Genomic DNA, 21682 nt, shown 5'->3' with positions numbered 1-21682 from the left:
CCACTCACCCTTCCTTGTTCTACTGCAGTATGACATTAGCTTGTGGCTATCAAGATGAATTTGTTGAATGTCAGTGATTTTCAAGTGATGTTCTGGATTAAGCACAATACAGCTGCTGATATACCACCTGAACTTTTGTCTTCCTGTACAGATATTAGACATGTGCTCTATTTATCTAGGAATAGTCACATAATGGTTGTTGCACAGAACAGCATTACTGACAATACTGCCTTGTAATGTTGGTGCTTATTGGTAATTCTGAATAATGAAAGTAGTGCATTTTATTTCTGAAGTACTCTACAATAAATAATAATTAATATTTCTCAAAAAGTTCTGCAGTGAATTATGAAAACTTACCTTGCACTATCAGATGCATATCTTGTTGAGGCTTCCACCTGAAACATTTCAAGAAATGGCCAGTGATTTACAACTGATGGGACAGTAAATAAATAGATTTATATTAACACCCACCAACATGTGATTGGTCCACCAAATGCTGTAAGTGAAGCTTGAAAATATCATTAAAGAGGACATGATAAACTGTTGCAGTTAATGAAACAGAATATTAGTCAGAATTCACTTTCCATTTTCTCAATTTGTCTTCAGTACTGTAAATAACTACACAAGCTAGTAATTTGGTTGTAGCCATACTTCCTACTAGATACTTCACATTTTTAACCTGTCATGCACTTCCGCCTTGTGTAAAATTTTCGTTCACCTTTTTTTTTATTTTGATAACTGCCATTCACTGACAGAAGAATCGATTATCATAAATGAAACATTTGGGCCTTTGTGCTCTTGGCAGCCCAGATGAACTTGCAGAGGTGAGGAGCGACTTCTAAACCCATCCTTAAGTTCACAACCACAACTACATACAGACCTGGACCATTAAATATACAAACATTAATAAATATTGGCAAACTCAAAATACTTTCAGACACTATAAATGTATAACAAAATTGGTATTACAAAACAGCACATTCACAGATGAAGAAAATACCACATTCAGAGAACTGTAGATTTTTACAAAGAACACAGGGAAGAAATTCGGGAAACTATCCCGGAACTAGGCTCTGCATTCATAAACGTCAAATCTATGTTGCAATCAGTACCAAATTTTTCCATTACCTCCAGAAAGACTCACTCCCTGCAATAATCCAATATTTAGATGAGAGGTACACAATAATTGATGCACATTCATCAATAAATCAAGTTAACAAGAACAATGCAGAAAGCAAAACAGTCCTGAGAACTATGTTGAGAAGCATCTGTTGAAGTTCCAGAGGAAAACGTAAGAATTTTATTAAATTTTTATCCTCAGATTGGTACAGAATGGAGATGAGAACACTTTCTGCCTCAACTGCTATTAACTGTATTTATTCACAACTGGAATTTTGACTTACGCCATTCTCCAGTGACATCTTACTATGAACTACATCGAAGTTATTAAATGTCATGCCTAGTGCTTGGGGAGTGGATATTAAGACGTGCAGTATGACATGACTGACATAAATTAGTACATGAAGTACTACCATTGTCTGGACATACAGATTACGAAGACTCCTGTCTTGTAATGAATATGGAATTTGTGAATATGGTTACACAAGGAAAGTAGTACCTCAAAAGGATTCAGACATCACACTGGGCTACCACTTGAGAACTGTACAGCTGCCAAATTAATTTTGAATACATACATTCCATAACCGTCCAGGGAGAAAATGTTTTCATTTATAAATGTCTGCCTGACTGTGGATGTAAGAAAAAATGAAAAATGGTAAGAAAAAGACAGTTAGCTACATTGCTGGCAGATAACCATCCGCCCCACCCCACATATATATCACTAAATCACTAAAAAGATATGCAATCAACACTAATATGATTTGAGAATATCACATAGCTTATGTGCCAATAACAAAGCACAATTCCAAGAACTTGATAAATTTCATAGTCAGATATAGATACCTGTTGAAATTGACCATTACCACTGATTAATAATAGTGGTTCCTGGCCTAGATTAACTGATAATCATGTTCACAGAAGATTCAAAGAAATTCCATGAAAGGTTCAAGGAGAAAACCACAGCAGAAATTCTAAAATACAAGATATATCAGGGATGGCTTAGGACAGGAAGGTCCTGTGATGGGCAGATTGATGAAGGACTAAAGTGGCAAAATACTATTGGAATACATCTGTAAAATTTTAGAAGGCTTAGGACTATGAAGCACGACTGCTTTTATTCAAAATTCTTAAAAAAATCTGACATGCAGAATACAACATGAGTCCTTTTAAAAGAACTTCAGCCTCATTTGGTATAAGAACAGACTTTAGCCAAGGCAATGGACTAACTCCATTCTTCTTTCAGACCATACTAGGAAAATGAACATTGAACAGATGGAGCACTTGTCAGAACATAATACCGGAAGCTGAATACTACTTGGTTAGAAAATTGATGTCAGAATTGTCTGTTATACTTTTGTAGATAATTTAGCAATACTGATGGTGTAGAGAAGGTACAAAACAGAGAGAAAGAAAAACAGTACGAAAAGCATGACTACTCATCTCCTCTGATAAGAAGCAGTAATGGGGAACAGCAATACTGCAAAATCCCACTCAAATACTGAGTATGAGAGTATAAGGGAAGACAAATTTAAGGATCTATGATAAGTCATATAGCCAAATGGTGGAGAAAATGGAGCCACAAGAGGAAGACTATGAAAGATGGACTTTCCATTACAGTAAACAGAAGATGTTCATAGTAAAAATTCATTCTCCAAAATTGCAGAACCTCTGACTCACAAGGCAGTCATTTGGCCAGAATACACATCTGCATCATAAACACTGATTTCAGATTTAACAAATGATAGTGAAAATTACGAAAAAAGAAAAGACATTAGGAAACAGAACACCAGTACAAACATTTAAATTCAGAAACAATAGACAAGTATACATAAATATATAGGAAAATAACTGAGGCCGAAATTTGGCAAAGAAGGGTAATGAGTCTTAGCATACTGAAACGAAAAACTGTGCAGCAGCACTGAATCTTTTTTATTAAAAAACTCATTGGCTTACAGAAGTGCAGAAAGACCTACAAGACACTTGTATAAATAAGCAAGAAATTGAAAACCAAACCAAATACAGAAACAGAATTGAGTTGATAAATTCTCCACAACAAAATAGCTCCAAAAAGACAAGATAGAAACTAGACATCAGGTGAGTGGAGAGAAATACGTGTACAGATGAAGGAGTAGCATAAAGAAATGTAAAACCTTAGCTGGCCTGTAACTGAGCAGAACAAAAAAATTTGTTTCTCATTTGTAATACCTTCACAGTACAACATAGTGGTGGTGCTGTATGTACTGCAAATGAACTACAGCAAGGAGGTCAAAAAGTCTCTGCAAATATGCAGATAACAGTATTTGAAGTGTTTTGTTAGGTTACAGCAGTGCTCAGAAGTATTTTTCAGTTGCGTTGTTATGCTATCAGTACTGCCTGCATGCAGTCACAGAAGAGCAATGCATGTAAGTGTCACTCCATCAAGTGCTTCATGCTGCTGTGGTTACATATCTAGTAAATGAGCAAAATCATACAACAATTTAAGTATATATTCTTTTAGCTCAAAAGTATGTAACTTGCCTTGATGGCATGGTATTCATTAACCACTGTAACTCAGGTATTCACTCAGTGATTGTTCACTTGTAGAGAACTAGAAGTATAACAAAATGGAACACTTGCTTGATGTGAAACAAACTGTTTGGCATGTCTTCAAGACTGGGAGGTAACAGTCTAGCACTGCTACAGAGTATGGCATATTGCAACAACTAACAAGTGTGCAAAGTTAATGGCATGAACAGCAAGTAACAGTAACCAATAACCTAAGGTCCGATCATCCTTGATGAAGAGCGAGGATGAAAGACATTGATTTATTTATTTCTTTTATTTCATTAACAGTACAGAGTAACCCACCACCTTGAAATTTAAGGTGGGTCAGATGCTTATGAATCTAACAGCTAAGACTTCTCATTGTTACAATCTTATTGGTATACAGTTGCTATGCTTTTTTAAAAAATAATATGAAGAAAATAATATATAAAGTTTTCTCTTAGGTTACAGTGAATGCAATGCTTAACAATTGTTAAAATGGTTCAAATGGCTCTGAGCACTATGGAACTTAACATCTGAGGTCATCAGTCCCCTAGAACTACTTAAACCTAAACAACCTAAGGATATTCAACAAATTCATGTCCAAGGCAGGATTTGAACCTGCGACTGTAGGAGTCGTGAGGTTCCAGACTGAAGCACCTAGATCTACTCTTAAAGTGGTTCCATATAATTTGTTACTACCTAGTTGATGAGAATATAATTTATATAATGCACATGTCAAAGATAAATAAATGAAAAGAATATGTAATACAATGAGTGCAGCGAAAGAAAATGCTGTATTTGGAAGTGTAATATAGTCTAAGTAGCACGTTGGCTGATAATGGCTTATTTCAACGTATTTCAGATGAGAAGGTCTTGGTACAACCTCGAGCTAATCTCATCTGAAATGGTTTGTGCTAAGGACAGAATGATTTGTAGGCAATCAGCTGTAGCTCCAAGAGAAACACCTCAACAAATCAGGGATGATCTGAAGCAACATAATGGACTGAGCCCACGCACGTCTACCATAAAAAGTCACTTAGTAACAGGCGATTTACATGATAAATGAAATAAACCAGCTCATAAATTCAAAAACTAGGGACAGGATAGACTTTCCAAGGAAACCTTGAACTTGGAATGCCGAAGACGGATTTAAGGTTTTATGGAGTGACAAAAACAAATTTAACATTTTTTTTCTGATGGTGTGGAGTATACAGGGTGAGTCACTAACTATTGCCACCAAGAGTAACTCTGAAAGTATGATAGGAGTTGAGAGATTTGTGGGACAAAAGTTGCATGGTACAACAGGGACCACAGTATGAAATTGGTTGATTGTTGCTTCAGAGATATAAAGGTCAACTTTACTTTTTAAATGGGACGCTACAGTTTGATACTTATTTTCTGATGGCAGCTATGGAGATGAATCCAATGATGTTTAACACTAATGTCTTTGAAGGTCAATGAAGGTCAAAAAGGTGGCTTGAACATCCATTTACAGAAGGTGTTCGAAGTGATGACCATTGGTATCAATGCAGTGCTGCGATCTTCTTACCATGGATGGAGTGGTATTTCTTATCACATCAGCACTTATGGAAACACATGCTCTGACAATTGTCTCTTATATCTCATGCAAATAGATATGCAGACTTGTAACAAATAGATTACAATTTCATATCCTTCAATTACGCAATGGCAGTTTTTTGTATTACACACTTATGTTTATGTAATTGTAACTAATGCTTTCTATAAAACATTTTTGAGTGCTACTGTAATAGGACTGTATTAAGACCCATGGTGAGATGAAATGAGGAGATAGTAAAGAACAGTGGCAGAGTACAAATACTGTTTTGTTCTGCAGATCACTATATGCAATCTGATGACCATCTGGACAGCAGCAAAAATCCTTAAGTACATTGATGTGAGCTCATCAGATCAAATCAAAATGTATTCAAAGAAAACAACTACCATATTTTACAGACTGTAAGGTGCACCTTAATTTTCAAGCAATTTTTAAGGAAAGTACATTTTTACCATTTTTTTATTAGATTGAAAAGTCAGCCTAAAAATTTCTTAGTTTATAAAACCAAAATGACCTTGTAAGATCACTGACATTCATTATCTCAACTTTCCTCAGCATCATTGTCCTCTATATATAAGATGGTCTTCCTTACCATTATGAGCATTATTTATGTTGACCTACTAAAAGATTTAACAATGATATTTTCTCTCACCCTACATCGCAACTGCTTTACTGACTGACACACTTGTTTGTAGATCATTTTAGAACTCCCTTTGTTTGAATTGATGTTGGGCTTAATCCATCATCCATTTGTTCCAATCCTCTTCCATTTACAATTTAAATACACTGAAATGCCATGGAAACTGGTATACACATGCGTATTCAAAGATAGAGGTATGTCAACAAGCAGGATATGACACTGCAGTCTGCAATGCCTATATAAAACAAGAAGTGTCTAGCACAGCTGTTTTATCAAATACTGCTTCAACAATGGCAGGTAATTAAGATTTAATTGAGTCTGAACGTGACATTATAGCCAGTGCATGAGCGATGGGACAGCATTTCTGAGATAACAATGAAGTGGGGATACTCCAGTATGGCGATTTCATGAGTGTACAGTGAATATCAGGAATCCATTAAAATATAAAATTTTTGACATTGCTGTGGCCAGAGAAAGATACTGCAAGAACGGGACCACCAAGAAATGAAGAGAATCATTCAACATGATGGATGTGCAATCCTTCCACAAATTGCTGCAGGTTTTAATACTGGGCCATCAAAAAGTATCAGCATGCAAACCATTCAACAAAACATTACTGATATGGGCTTTTGGAGCCGAAGGCCCACTCGTGCACCCTTGATTACTGCACGACAAAGCATTACACCTCAATTTGGCCTGTCAACACCAGCATTGGACTGTTGAGACTGGAAACATGTTGCCTGGTCAGATGAGTCATTTCAAATTGTATTGAGCAGATGGATGTGTAAAGGTATGGAGATAGCCTCGTGAATCTATGGACCCTTCTTGTCAATAGGGAACTGTTCAAGGTGGTGGAGGCTCTGTAATGGTGTAGGGCATGTGCTGGATTGATATGGGACACCTGATACATTTGGATACGACTGACAGATCACACGTACATAAGTATCCTATCTGATCACCTGCAGCCATTCATGTCCATTGTGCAATCTGACAGACTTGAGCAATACCAGTAGAATTGCTACAGAGTGGCTCCACGAACACTCTTCTGAGAAACACTTCTGCTGGCCACCAAATTCCCCTGGCATTAACATTACTGAGCAAAACTGGGATGTCTCATGACATGCTCTTCATAAAAGATCCCCAGTCCCTCATACCCTTTCTGATTTATGGTCAGCCCTGCAAGATTCTTGGTGTCAATTCTTCCCCTGCAGTACTTCAAACATTAGCTGAGTACATGCCATGTTGTGTTGCAGGACTTCTGCATGCTCACTGGGGCTCTACATTACACAGGTGTATCAGCTTATTTGGCTTTTCAGTGTAGTGTATTTGTCTAGACTTCAAGAAGTTGCAATTGTGATGTAAGTCCTCCTGCAATAACAGCAAGCTCTGTATTTAATTGTCTCCATTTCTCTTTCACAGAATTTTACAAATGACTACTGAAGTGATCTAACACAAGAAGAGAACTCATCTTCAACGAAGTGACTTTCCTTTGCTTCTGTTAATCCACGATTTCATACCAGCCTCATCCATCCAACCCTTGTCACAAACATGAACAACACCTGCCAGTATTCAACAAGGTTTTGACGTTTTTTAGCACTTGAAAATGATCACTGGATTAAGTTTAGTGCCATCAACACAACACGAAAGAACAACAGTGTAGTGTATTTTTTCATGTTCACCTGTTTTAATAGTTACCGTTTTAGCACTTTTCATGGCAACAATTTTGTTTCTTGGCACATCAAGTCTTTATGCACTATTTAACTTAGTTCCACACTGGTTTTCTTTCTATGTTGTATAATAATGTGATGGAAAGGTAATACTCTCTTCATACTCTTGTGGAATTTTATGAGATGTTTTGGTCTTGGTTCACATGCTATGTCCATGATACTTTATAAACCTGTAGCACCAAACATTTTCACCCTTAGTATCTGTTAAGTTCCACTGTAGCACTAGCTTACAAGCATGTATTCGAGACATTTTTGTAGTAATTCGAATACCATTTGGATGGTGTGCTTGAATCCATTTCAATACATCATCTTCTAGTTTTCGCCATTTTGTATTCAGTCCCGTATTTGCACATTTGGCCTTCCTCATGTTTTTTTGTTCTTCTTTACTAGCCTGCCAATAGCAATTTTTTTTCTGTTGCTGGAGGACAGGAATGCTGCTCAGCTGCTGTGTTTCCACATTGTTCTGCATATGCTTTTACTTTCTATTTATAGCCTGCATCATATGAGTACCTTTTATTTTTTCCACTGTGAAGCTAGCTACTAAAGAAAATATTCTTCTGTTACCAATAACACAAATCACTTTCAATTCAAGTTTGCTGGCACTGTAGACTGCAATGACACATCACAGACTAGACAGTGCTCTTGGTTTGTGATTGTGGGGCATGAGGGAGACACTGTTAGCAAGCTTGTTAATCCTATTAACTCCTGTTCGTTGCATTGGTGCAATTGAATCCAATGTTGCTGGATAGAAATAGATTTCCTGCAGCATTGAATATGTGGCAAATTTTAAGGCAACCAGGAATTTTGACGCCAACACTGGACTTGTTATATTAAATTCGAGTATAACACACCTCAACTCTGAAGGCACTTTTTTTGATCAAACAAATGAGTTTTATAATCTGTAATATATGGTATCAAGTCTCTGTAAGTACCACTGGAAATTAATTTGAACAAATAATTAAGGTAACTTAAAATTTATTATGCATTCAAACTTTCAAATACTACAAGTGGGATATTAATGTGAGTATCATCAAATGTACAGGACTGATTGACACTGAACATTTGTCATTTAACATTGAAACACGAACAGATATACATTTAATATTTTTCTCTGGTGAACTATGTTCCTCCCAAGCCAAGAGAAATACCATTAACCGGTTATCCATCGGGAATACTTTCCTGTGAGAGAAAGCCGACAACTGTGAGGCAGTATTTAAATTCACATTCATACAACTTTTGCAATTGTATCTTTGAGGAAGTTTAGGACATTTCCAAGGTCAATGCTATGATGGCAAGTAGAATTTGTCACACATTTAAACATACTCATCAACCCATTGACAAACAAAAGATGAATGCAGCCAAAGTAAGTGAGGATTCAACATATCAAATATTCTAACTCTGCTGACTGATCTCTCAAAAAATCAGATGCATAGCCAACTGCTAATTTGTCACTTTCCGGCAATAGAACATTATTCACAAGTATTATATAGAAAAACACTAAAACTGAATTCAACAGTATTATATCAAACTGTGCATTTGAACTTCAGGAGTTAAATATAGCACTGTATAGTTTTTCATTAATTAATTTTTATAAACACTGATTATAATAACGCTGAATTTTACTACTGGTAAGCCAAAACTGCCACAAGCACAAACTACACATCAAACTGTACAGTTTATCTGGAACTCAACTGTATCCAGGGTATCTAAAACTTGACTAAAACTACTCAATTAATTTGACGAGAGCTAAATATACTCCACAATTCCATACGCCAAAAGACAGTATATTTTACACTACATCCTTACCTTTATCCTTTGTCAGTATGTGTTGGCACGTTTTTGAAAAATTAACTGTTATGCAGTGTGATCAAGATATGTTCAGTTCAATTGGTTGTAACTCAAACTTCGTATGTGCTACATAGTAGCATAAAGCACCATGTAAATAAGCAGGAAATTATGATCTAACCTGACGAGACGCGTTTTGTTTGTATACAAACATTCCTTCGTGTTTACTTATTTTAACAGTTTCATGATGGCAGTTTATTATGTTTTCACCAATATTTAATGCAAAATTTATCTTAGAATATTTCATAAGGTTTTAAAGTGACAAGCATGGGGAGGTGCTTAATTCAAGCCAGGCTTCACAAACTCCTCACTAGGGTACGAACTAATCCAGAGGGTACATTGCAGAAGGAGGATGGGGAAAATACAAACACATAATGTGAGACACTGGAACTGCTCCTCAAAATTCATTTTCCTCAATATGCTCTGGCGGATAACATAGGCCAGAATGTGACCCCTGAAAGACAATGGTTCTCAGCCGCTCAAAGAGAGGACTGCGACCGGCCAAGGCATGTGTCGATTTCAGTAAAATCCAATGGGCAGTGGGAACATTCTAACTGGTCCAGTCACCTGGCCCCGATGGCTTCTTTCCAGCTCTCTTGAAACAAGCAGGAGAGAATCTTGGAGCGCTGTGCAGGTTATTCAGCGTTAGCCTAGCAGCGGGAGTCATTCGCAACGCCTGGAGGGCAGTGACAGTTGTCTTTATTCTAAAGCCAGGGAAAACTGATCACACCAGGCCCAAGGATATGAGATCAATCAGTCTGGTTAATGTACATGTTAGGGAGAGGAGGCTAACTGTGGCTCATCTACATTCAAACCAACACACACATCAAACAGGTAAATCACCAGAGAAAGCTTTCTGACAATTTGTTGTGAGGGTGGAAAAAGCCCTTTGCTTTCAAGAAAGAGCCCACTCCATCTTCCTGGACATTGAGGGAACTTTTTGTAAGACAACTGTTCATTCCATGGTTAGGGCAGCAGAGATGCGTGACCTAGTGAGCACTATATGTAGGTGGACTAAGGCCATGCTTAGTAGGAGGAGGATAGAAGCCACTGTGATGAATGAAAAGATGGTGATTAACACCACTAGAGATTCTCCACAAGGAGGAGTTTTGTCCACTTCATTGTGGAATCTAGTGGTGAACAAACACATTGAGAAACTAGATTCCAGGCAATGATTTTGTGAAGGATACACAGATGACCTTGTCATAGTAATACTTGGCAAATTTACTGACACAGTTAGGAATATGGCACAAGGTGCACTGAACATTGTGCAAGACCAGTGCATTAAATAGAACCTAAGGGTTAATCCTATGAAGACTGTTGTGGTACCAATCATGAAGAAGCATATCCAACACTGAAGTTGGAATCTAAAGCTTTTCGATGAAAGGGGATAGTGAAAAATCTAGGGGGTACCCTTAGATGAGAAACTAATATGGACCCCTCACATTAAGAGCATCTGCTCCAGGGCGAAAGGTACTCTAGTGAGTACCAGAAGGATTTTTGGCAAAAAACTATGGCCTAAGACCCTGAGGTATGCACTGGATATGCAGCACAGTGGTTAGACTTAGGATCTCCTATAAGGCCGTAGTGTCCTGGAAGAAGGTAGAACAGCAGGTTGCAGCTAAGAAGCTTGCTAAGGTGCTGAGCCTGGCCTGCTTCACCTCAAGAGGCAGAATTAGTAGCACACCAACCACTGGGGTGGAAGCCATGCTGGACATGCCTCCACTAAACCTTTGGGAAGCAGCTGGTGCATACAGACTCAAAACTGGTAAAAACTTGATCTCATTGAGATATCCAGACCCACACACTAATATAGTGAGTGAGGCAAATATAGGAATGGCTGGGGAACTGCCGGCCGACTACATAATAACTCCCAACTGCTTCAACAAGCTTTACAATATAATAATTTGAAGTTGGGAACAGTAAGAAAAAACAGTTTGACATCATACTGGGGACATTGTCTGGTTCACTGATTGGTCGAAATCAGACCAAGGTGCTGGGGCCGTGGTATATGGAATTCAGCGAAGACTGGAGGGCATCATCTCTCTAGGACAACTGGCCTCGGTATCCCAAGCTGAAATTACTGCAATCAGGGTGTGTGTGTGTGTGTGTGTGTGTGTGTGTGTGTGTGTGTGTGTGTGTGTTTGCGCGCGCGCGCGCGTGTGTGTGTGTGCATGGGGGGGGGGGGGGGGGAATACATAGGTGCTAGAAGGATCATAGCATCTACATCTGTTCAGACAGCCAGACAGACCTTAAATCATTTGCAACTCCTGCAACAAGATCTAAAATTATTGCAGAATGTCACAGGGCTCTGGTGGAGCTAGGGGGAAGCAATTGGGTAAAACCAATGTTGGTCCTTGGCCACTCAGGGATCGGTGGCAATGAACAAGCCGACAAATTGGGGGCAGAGACTCCATTCATTGGACCGCAACCTGTCCTGACAATCACCAAGGCTATGATCAAACTAGAACTACAGAACTGGCTTAGAAGACAGCACACAGAATACTGGTCCAAGGACGATAAGCAAAAACATGGCAAGTTAATGATGTCAAAGCCGTGTTTTAAAAGAAGCTCTGTAATCCTGGGCTTGAACAGCCAAGAAATTAAACTCACACCCAAAGGTGTAATGGAGGCATGTCCAGCACGGCTTCAATCACAACAGTTGGCGTGCTACTAATTCTTCCTGTTATTGCGAAGCAGGCCAGTCTCTGCACCTTAGCAAGCTTCTTAGCTGCAACTTGCTGTTCTACCTTCTCCCACGACACTATGGCCCCATTGGAGATTGTAAGTCTAACCACCGTACTGTATATCCAGTGCATACCTCAGGGTCTTAGGCCCTAGCTTTTTTGCCACAAGTCCTTCTGGTATTCACTAGAGTACCTTTCACCCTGGAGCAGATGCTCTTAACCCCTAATCACAGTCATGAGTACTTCTCGCGCAACTACAGTCATGCAGTCCCCTGGACTGCATTCAGAAGGTGGGAAAAATACGTAAAAATCACCTATCTAGTGCTACTTTTCGAATTTAGTACTACATATTTATTCTTCAATTATACATAAATGGTAACTTATGAACAAAATATTGTTTCGGTGCTGTGAAAAAGACCTATTCATATTGCACTCAATTCTCATTGAAATTTACAGTGATGGACAAATATCCAAATATCTAAGTGTAGTTCTTTACTTGAAACTTGGTTGTTGCAGGTTAATGTTGATCAAGTACTACCGGTGTTAAATGTAATGAGTATTCTTGACAGCAAATGAAACAGAAAAAATCTGCACTACTGAAAGTGGCCACACTACACACCACCTTACACGCACTGCGGACACACCTTACAAGAGCATTCCAAACAAATTGGGACCTTGCACTTGCGACACAAGTAACATGTCTTTCTCTTCTTTTTTGGTGGACAAATGCGACATGGCTTCCTTCCATCCCTAGGTAGTTTGCCCTCCTTTTCCAGCTCTTCATGGAGATGTACTTCAGTTCTTAGAACTCCAACGATAGAAAATCTCAATTCTCATGGGAGGCATTTATTCACTATCGTTTCGTGCAGTGAATGTTCGATCAGTTCTTTCGCTAGAGCTTTCATCAAGTTCATCCTGGTAAGCACAGTTCTTTCCTTGAATGACTGATGAACAATATATGCACTGACAACACTCATGTCAAGAATATGGAAAACCACGGCGAAGGTACAATGTTGTGTGCAGCGACTTTAACAATATTTGGCACACTTTTCGTCTACAGTATCAACAGCACCCTTTGTGTTGCTATAGTTGGCTATTATTGCAGGTTTTTTACTTTCCACGTCATCTTCCATGGAGTGATGCATTGTTGATATAAGAATTACTGCTCTTCCTTTCTTAGGTACATGTAAAATGAGCGTGATGTGTTTGGTAAATCCATACAGCGTTGTTCCAACTTCATGTCTACAGGAAGACAAGAAAGATGCAGGAATTTCCTTTCGGTTCTTCCGCATTGTTCTCACTGTGGTCAAATCATTTTTCTGTAGCACATCTGCAAGTTCGATTGACGCATACCAGTTATCAGCAGTGTTGTTTCGGTTAGCATGTGCTATTGGCTTGCACAATCTGAGGACAGCCTGAGTGATAATGGCGTATTTCTTCTCGTCTGGGGAAAGTCCTGCTCCATCAGTAGAGATAGGTGTTGAAGGTGTAGTTAGTCCTGGAGTCGGCTAGGCATTGAAGCTTCAGGCCATACTTCGCTGCTTTAGATAGAATATACATTTTGAATTTACAGTGTCCTTTGAAACCGATTAGCATTTCATCAACTGTAGCATTAACCCCAAAAATATAGGATCGCTGCAAATTTTCGTTGAATTTATGTACAATGTTTGTTATAGCAGCTGCTGGATCAGAAACCTTACATAACTCCATGTCATCAGGGTTGTCAAATCTCAAGCAGTTGAGAATTACAGCAAATATTGCTGATGATATAGTGATATGGAAAATAGCACGGACAGTCCCATCAATACAAAAGAGAGAACATATGTCTTAGTTAATCAATTTGAATACTGAATTGTATATAAGAAGGTTGATGAGACTCTTCATTTCAGACATTGTACAAGGTCTGACTTCTGTTCCCTTCCTGTAGAAATTGGTCACAATGGAACTGAATAAGTTCTCTACACTTTAATTACAAGCCAAAGTTATATACGAAGTACTTGTGGACACTAAGTACAATCCGTTCTAAATTTATTTGCAGTCTCAAATTTTCCTCTGCCTCTCTTTTTCTTGTCTTTTATGAAATATTAATAAATACAGTACACTGATACACTGCACATTATTTCAGTTTATTTGCAGTGTAATATAAAAATTGAAAATAAAAAGATTAACAGATCAAACAATGGAAAATCCAGGACAGAATGGAACAATATGATGAAAAGAGCAGTTGCTGTGCACCATATAGCAGAGATGCTGAGTTGCATATAGGAGAAACAAAAAGACTGTCACAAATATAGCTTTCAGCCACTGAGGCCTTTATCAAAATTAGACAACAAACACACACATACACACTTGTACCAACATAACTCCTACACACATGACTGGAGTCTCAGCCAACTGAGGCCACACTACAAGCAGCAGCACATGTGCATCATGAAGTGAGCGGCAACTGGGTGGGGGGTAAGGAGTTGGCTGCAGTAGTGAGGGAGAGGGATAGTAGCATAGTGGTGGCAGACAGTGATGTGCTGTTGGGGAGCATACAGCACTGAGGTGGAAAGAGGGTAAGGCAGCACACTATCTGATCAAAAGTATAGAGACATCCCCAAAAACACATATTTTTCATACTAGGTGCATTGTGGCGCCATCTACTGCCACGTACTCCATATCAGCAACTTCAGTAAACATTATAAATCATCAGAGAGCAGAATGGGGCTCTCCGCAGAACTCGCAGACTTTGAACGTGGCCAGACGATTGGGTGTCACTTGTGTCGTACGTCTGTACACAAGATTTCAAAACTCCTAAACATCCCTAGTTCCACTGTTTCCAATGTGATAGTGAAGTGGAAATGTGAAGGGACACTTACAGCACAAAAGTGTACAGGCCAACATCATCTGCTGACTGACAGATACCTCCGATAGTAGAAGAGATTCGTAATGTATAATAGACAGACACATATCCATATAATCACACAGGAATACCAAACTGCATCAGGATCCACTGTAAGTACTGTGATAATTAGGCAGGAGGTGATAAAACTTGGATTGCATGGTCAAGCGGCTGCTCATAAGCCACACATCACACCAGTAAATACCAAACAATGCCTCGCTTGATGTAAGGAGTGTAAACATTCGATGACTGAACAGTGGAAAAACATTTGGTGGATTAACAAATCACAGTACACAATGTGGCAATCTGATGGCAGGGTGTGGGTATGGTGAATACCCAGTGAACAACATCTGATAGCACGTGTAGTGCTAGCAGTAAAATTCGGAGGCAGTGGTGAAATGGCGTGGTCGTGTTTTTCACGGAGGGGCTTGAAGTCCATGTTGTTTTGCATGGTACTATCGCAGGCCAGGCATACACTGATGTTTTAAGCACCTTCTTACTTCCCACTGTTTAAGAGCAATTTGGCCAGAATGGCATGGGTTTTCTGCCATCCACCAAACCTACACAATATACTCATCCATCCCTACACAACCTCTTCTTCTAACCCTTTAACCTCATGGCTCATACCCCTGTAATAGACATAGATGTAAGACCTGTCCTATGCATCCTCCCATCACCACCTACCTCCAGTCCAGTCACAAATATCACCTATCCCATCAAAGGCAGGACTACCTGTGAAACAAGTCAAGCAGTCTACAAGCTAAGGTGCAACCACTGTCTTGTATTCTATGTGGGCATGACAACCAGCAAGCTGTCTGTCCACATGAATGACCACTGAATAAACTGTGGCCAACAAACAAATGGGCCACCCTGTTCCTGAGCGTGCTGCCAAACAGGACATACTTTATTTCAATGACTGCTTCACAGCCTGTGCCATATGGATCCTTCCCATCAATACCAGTTTTTCTGAACTGCACAGGTGGGAACTTTCCCTGTAATATCTCCTATGTTCCCATAACATCCTGTGCTCAACCTTAGTAAGTCATTGTCCTCTCCCATCCAGTCCATTCTCTGTTCCCATTCCAGCATTACACAGCCCTCATTTCTCCATCACACCATCATTTTACTTTTCCTCTTTTCCGCATTCCCACTCCCAATCTCTCCACTGCCCTTCATCTAACCTCCCAACTGCACATGGCTGCCCTGCCCTCTTTCCACCTCAATTCTGTGTGCTCCCCAACAGGATGTCACCCTCTACCTCCGCCACCCCTAGCCCACTATTCCTCCCCTTCCCCCCACCAACCTCCTCCTCACCCACACCCAGTCACCATTCCCATCATGCACTGGTGCTGCTACTCACAGTGCGGCCTCAGTTGCCTGACACTGCAGTCATGCGTGTGTGAGTTGCATTTGCACAAGTATATATGTGTATGATTGTCATTTAATTCTGAGAAAGGCCTTACTGGACGAAAGCTATATTTGTGACAGTCTTTTTGTTGTTCCTATCTGTGACTCAGCATCTTGCTATATGGTGAGTAGCAACTTTCACAATATTGTTAGAAGATTAAAAGAATCATCCACATAGGGGCTTGACCTAACAACCTTCAGACTACATGAATGTTGGTTGTCTACCATTTTTGACATGTCCTAAACAACAGACATGACACAGAATCTGCACCTCTTATAAATTATATGTAAATTAAAGGTGGAGAGGGTGTAAAGGGAAGGAAAGGGAATCGATCACAGCTATCGGCTGCATTGGGACATTACGGAGTGAACATGTGTACCTGGATCTCCTGCTTACTAGGCGGGTTCAATAACCACTGCAACATCCAGGACACACTGTTATCACAACTGCATGGACTATCTTGATTTGCCTCACAGCTGATCCACACTCTCATCTAGCACCACCTACCCACAGCTCCTGTCCATGTTCAAAAGAGCAGACACCACACTTTCATATAATTTTATAGGCCTAGCTAGGCAATGAATCCAGCTACTTCAATGTGGATGCACAAGTATGTCCTACCTCCTGTGGGAAACTCAGATGAGTAAATATGGAGGAAATGGACAGGGGCTGAGGATAGGTGGCACTCAATGGGAGTGTGGATCGGCTGTGAGGCGAGCCAAGATAGTCCGTGCAGTTGTGGTAACACTGTGTCCCAGATGGTGCAGTGTTTATCGCACCTGCCCTGTGAGTAGGAGATCCCATGTTCGAATCACTGTCTGGTACATACTTTCACTTGTCACCACCGATTCTGCATAATGTCCCAATGTAGCTGACAGCAATTATCCCTCCCCTTTCCTTTCATTTCCAACCCCCTTGACCTTCAATTTACATATAACCTTCAGATTACTGTTTTGTATTCTTTTCACTGTGCCAACCACTCCCTGTAAACTATACTAATATAAATGGCCCATGCCTTACCCGACCTGCACCAAAATACTATTCCTTCTAAATGCTTGGACATCTGGAGTTCCCACTTCTGTCATTCTCATTTCTGGCCAAGCTCTGCATGTATCATAAATTTGTGCAAAATCAGAGATGAAGAAGTACATTTACTTCTCAGTCATGTTGTCCTATAATCTGCCAAGTAGGGGAGTTGAGACTTTCTTTCGTTTCAAAGACATCCGAACATTTTCCAATACAAACTACAATGGCGAGTACATAAGTTCAGAACTTGGGTTTATGGTTCCAAAAAGCAAGGAGTCCTATTTCCCCTGCAGAAATCATGTACAGTAAAACTACCCATTTATCGGTAATCTATTTGACATTCCCATGCCTCACAACTAACAATGGATTAGCAGTATGAATTGTGTGTTTCCTGAAGTACCCACCTGCTGTATAAAAAATGCAGCACCTAAAACTGAATGTGTTTCTCCTTGTGAACACTACACCCTTCTCCTCTGGAATTTGAGGCTCTACTAAGTGCACACAGAATTTAGACAAGAGATATATCCCGAGAAAAGAAAGACTTAACAGACCTTAAGACATAGCAGTAGCTTACCTCCTCCATCTTAACTCCCAGAGGATCATATTCAGGATTGCTGAACATCTGTAACAAAGAAATAATGTAAGAGATTCATTACTATCGTTCAACATGCAGTACATGCACACGCTAAATTCACAACATTAGGAATCTCTCATATGAATTATTGTATAAAGTGCTTTTCTTTAAGAGGATGAGGAGAATACACTAATGGCATGCACCAAATTAAAACATGACTCAAGATCACACACTTCTCTTAAAGTATAAGCTCAGTGTTTTTATTCATTCATTCATTCATTCATTCATTCATGAGGAAAAAACTATTTAGCATGTAACATATATGAAAAAAACAAAATATTCTCAGAATTTAATAAGAACATGATTATTCCAGGTCCAAAGAAAGCAGGAGCTGACGTGTGAATACCCTGAACCATCAGTTTAAGAAGTCGTTATTGCAAAATACTGTCACGAATGATTTACACACAAGTGAAGTGACTGACAGAAGCCAACTTTGGTAACATTCATTTTGGTTTCTGGAGAAATGTAGGAACGCATGAAGAAATACTGACCTCACAACTTAACTCAGCAGGTAAGAAAGGCTAGCCTCTGTTTATAGGGCATTTAGATGTAAGCTGAGCTTTTGACAATGTTGACTGGAACACACTCTTTGAAATTTTGAAGGTAGCACAGAAAAAACACAGGGAACAAAACTTATTTGCAACTTGTTCAGAAACCATTTTGGTGTTCTAAGCGTTAAAGGACATGAAAGGAAGACAGTAGTTGAGAAGTAAGTGTGATCAAGTTGTAGCCTATCCCCATGTTTTTATACCTGAACATTGAGCAAGCAGGAAAAGAAACCAAGGAAAAATTAAGTACATGAATTAAAGTTCAGGGAGAAGAAATAAAAACTACAGTTTGTCGATTTTATTTATTTATTTTCACATCAGGTTCCATAGGAGCAAATCTCCAAGGTCATGGAATATGTCATTACATGAAATTACAACATACAAGTAATAACAGAGGCATACTGACAATCCTCCTTTCCACAAACAATACGAGACTGGAATAGAAGGGAGAACTGATAGAGGTACTCAAGGTATCCTCCGCCACACACCGTCAGGTGCCTTGCGGAGTATGGATGTAGATGAACATGTTAGGAACCCAAGAAAAAAAATCAGTCCATAAGTTTAAGTAAACGCAATCAACAACACAATAGGAATCAGCTTACTTTTTCAAGGAACTCCTCAACAGAATAGAAGGAGTGACCCATGAGGAAACTCCAGTTTTGATTTGAAAGTGCATGGATCACTGCTAAGATTTTTGAACTTGAGTGGCAACTTCCTGAAAACAGATATAGCAGTATACTGCACACCTTTCTCCAAATGAGTGAAGGAAGTCTGATCCAAATGCAGATTTCATTTCTGCCGAGTATTAACTGAGTGAAAGTTGTTTATTCTTGCGAATAAGCTAATACTGCTAACAAGAAATGATAGTACGGCCAATGTCAAAATACCCTGACTCACGAACAGGGGTCGACAAGAGGTCTGTGAACTTAGACCACTTATTGCCCAAACTGCCTGTTTCTAAGCCAAAAATATGCTTATAGAATGGGAAGTGTTACCCCAAAATATAATACCATATGACATAAGCAAATGAAAATAAGCAAAGAACACTAATTTTCGTGTTGAATAATCACTTACTTCAGATACCTTTCGAATAGTAAAAATGGCAGCATTAAGTCTTTGAACAAGATCCTGAACGTGGGCTTTCCACAACAGTTTATTATCTATCTGAACACCTATAAATTTGAACTGTTCAGTTCAACTAATCATAAGCCCATTCTGTGAAATTAAAACATCAGGTTTTGTTGAATTGTGTGTTAAAAACGCTAAAAACTGAGTTTTATTGTGATTTAGCATTAGTTTATTTTCTACAAGCCATGAACTTATGTCATGAACTGCACTACTTCAAACCAAGCCAATGTTGAACACAACATCCTTTACTACCAAGCTAGTGTCATCAGCAAACAGAAATTTTTCAGAGTTACCCATAACACTAGAGGGCATATCATTTATATAAATAAGGAACAGGAGTGGCTCAACACTGATCCCAGGGGCACCCCCCACCTGACCTGTACCCCAGTCAGACCCTATGTCACAGCCATTCTCAACATTGTGAATAATGTCCTTTTGATGTCTGTTGCTCATGCAAGAGGTGAACCAATTGTGAGCTACTCCCTGTATTCCACAATGGTCCAACTTCTGGAGAAATATTTTGTGAACAACAGAATAAAATGCCTTCGTTAAATCAAAAAATATGCCCAGCATTCTAAGCCTTTTGTTTAACCCATCCAGTGCCTCAAAGAGAAAGGAGAATATAGCATTTTCAATTGTTAAACAACTTCTAAAGCTGAACTGTACATTTGATAGCAAATTGTGCAATATAAAATGATCAATTATCCTTACATACACAGCCTGTTTAATAACCTTAGCAAATACTAATGGCATATAAATAGATCTAATATTGTCTACATTATACCTTTCACCCATTTTACAAAGAGGCTTTACTACTGAGTATTTTAATCGTTCAGGAAACTGACCATTCATAAAGGAAAAATTACAAATATGGATAAATACAGGGCTAACATTTGCAGCACAGTACTTTAATATTATGTTAGGCACTCCACCACGTCAATGAGAGCCCTTAGTCTTCAGTGACTTAATTATTGACTCAATCTCTCCCTTGTCTGTATCACAGAGGAGATTTTCAGACATTAATCTCAGAAAGGCATTCGCCAAGGAAGTTATGTGATTCCCCGTAGAAACTAAATTTTTATGTAATTCACCTGCAGTGCTTCAAAAATTATTGTTAACTGCTGTACATATATCTGATTTGTCAATAAGAGAAATATTTTTACTATAATCTGACTTTGTATCATCGACCTTGTGCTGCTGACCACACACTTCCTTCACAACTGACAATTTTATCTGTGAATCAGCTATTCTATTTGCATACCATATACTCTGTCTTCCTAATAATATTTTTAAGCACCTTAAAATATTGTTTGTAATGGGCTACTGTAGCTTGACTGTGAATACTTCTAACATTTTGACATAATTCCTTATCCCACTAGTCAACCACCCAGGCTGCCTATGACTGCTAGTACCCTGTTCAGAGCGTTTTAATGGGAAGCAACTCCCAAAGAAATGTGTTAAGAACAGCATTATATTTATCATCTATGTTATCGACACCATAAACATACTGCCATTTGTTCCTTGATAAGGTTTAAAAAACTCTCTACTGCTTTTGGATTAACTTTCCTATATAGTTTGTAATTATATGTGACATTCGTTGGAGTACAAAAGCCTTTTAGTGTTAAAATTTGTGCATCATGGTCTGAAAGGCCATTCACACTTTTGTTAACAGAATGCCCATCTAGTAATGAAGAATGAATAAAAATATTGTCTATGGCTGTGCTACTGTTCCCCTGAAGCCTAGCTGGAAAAAAGGCAGTCTGCATAATATCATATGAATTTAGGAGATCTACCAACATCCTTTTACTTGCACCATCATATACAAAATTTATATTGAAGTCACCACACATAACTAATTTCTGGTACTTCCTGCAAAGTGAATCAAGAACCCTCTCTGGCTTGAGCAGAAATGCTCTCAAATCAGAGTTAGGGGA

General features: G+C 39.0%; 1 protein-coding gene across 1 annotated transcript in view; it reads right to left on the bottom strand.

Annotated features, from left to right (window-relative positions):
* The window catches only part of LOC124770938 (zinc finger protein 737-like), a 101108-nt gene that overhangs the window by 35059 nt on the left and 44367 nt on the right, over positions 1–21682 (bottom strand). The window contains exons 5-6 of the mRNA XM_047249238.1: positions 18013–18060; positions 358–395 (exon numbers count right to left, since the gene is read on the bottom strand). Of these exons, the coding sequence (XP_047105194.1) occupies positions 358–395; positions 18013–18060 (86 nt within the window). The remainder of the gene's footprint in view (positions 1–357; positions 396–18012; positions 18061–21682) is intronic.

Source organism: Schistocerca piceifrons, unplaced genomic scaffold (assembly GCF_021461385.2).
Source record: "Schistocerca piceifrons isolate TAMUIC-IGC-003096 unplaced genomic scaffold, iqSchPice1.1 HiC_scaffold_845, whole genome shotgun sequence".
Lineage (NCBI taxonomy): Eukaryota > Metazoa > Arthropoda > Insecta > Orthoptera > Acrididae > Schistocerca > Schistocerca piceifrons.
The sequence above is the reverse complement of the archived record's forward strand: the minus strand, read 5'-3'. Positions and strand labels throughout refer to the sequence as shown.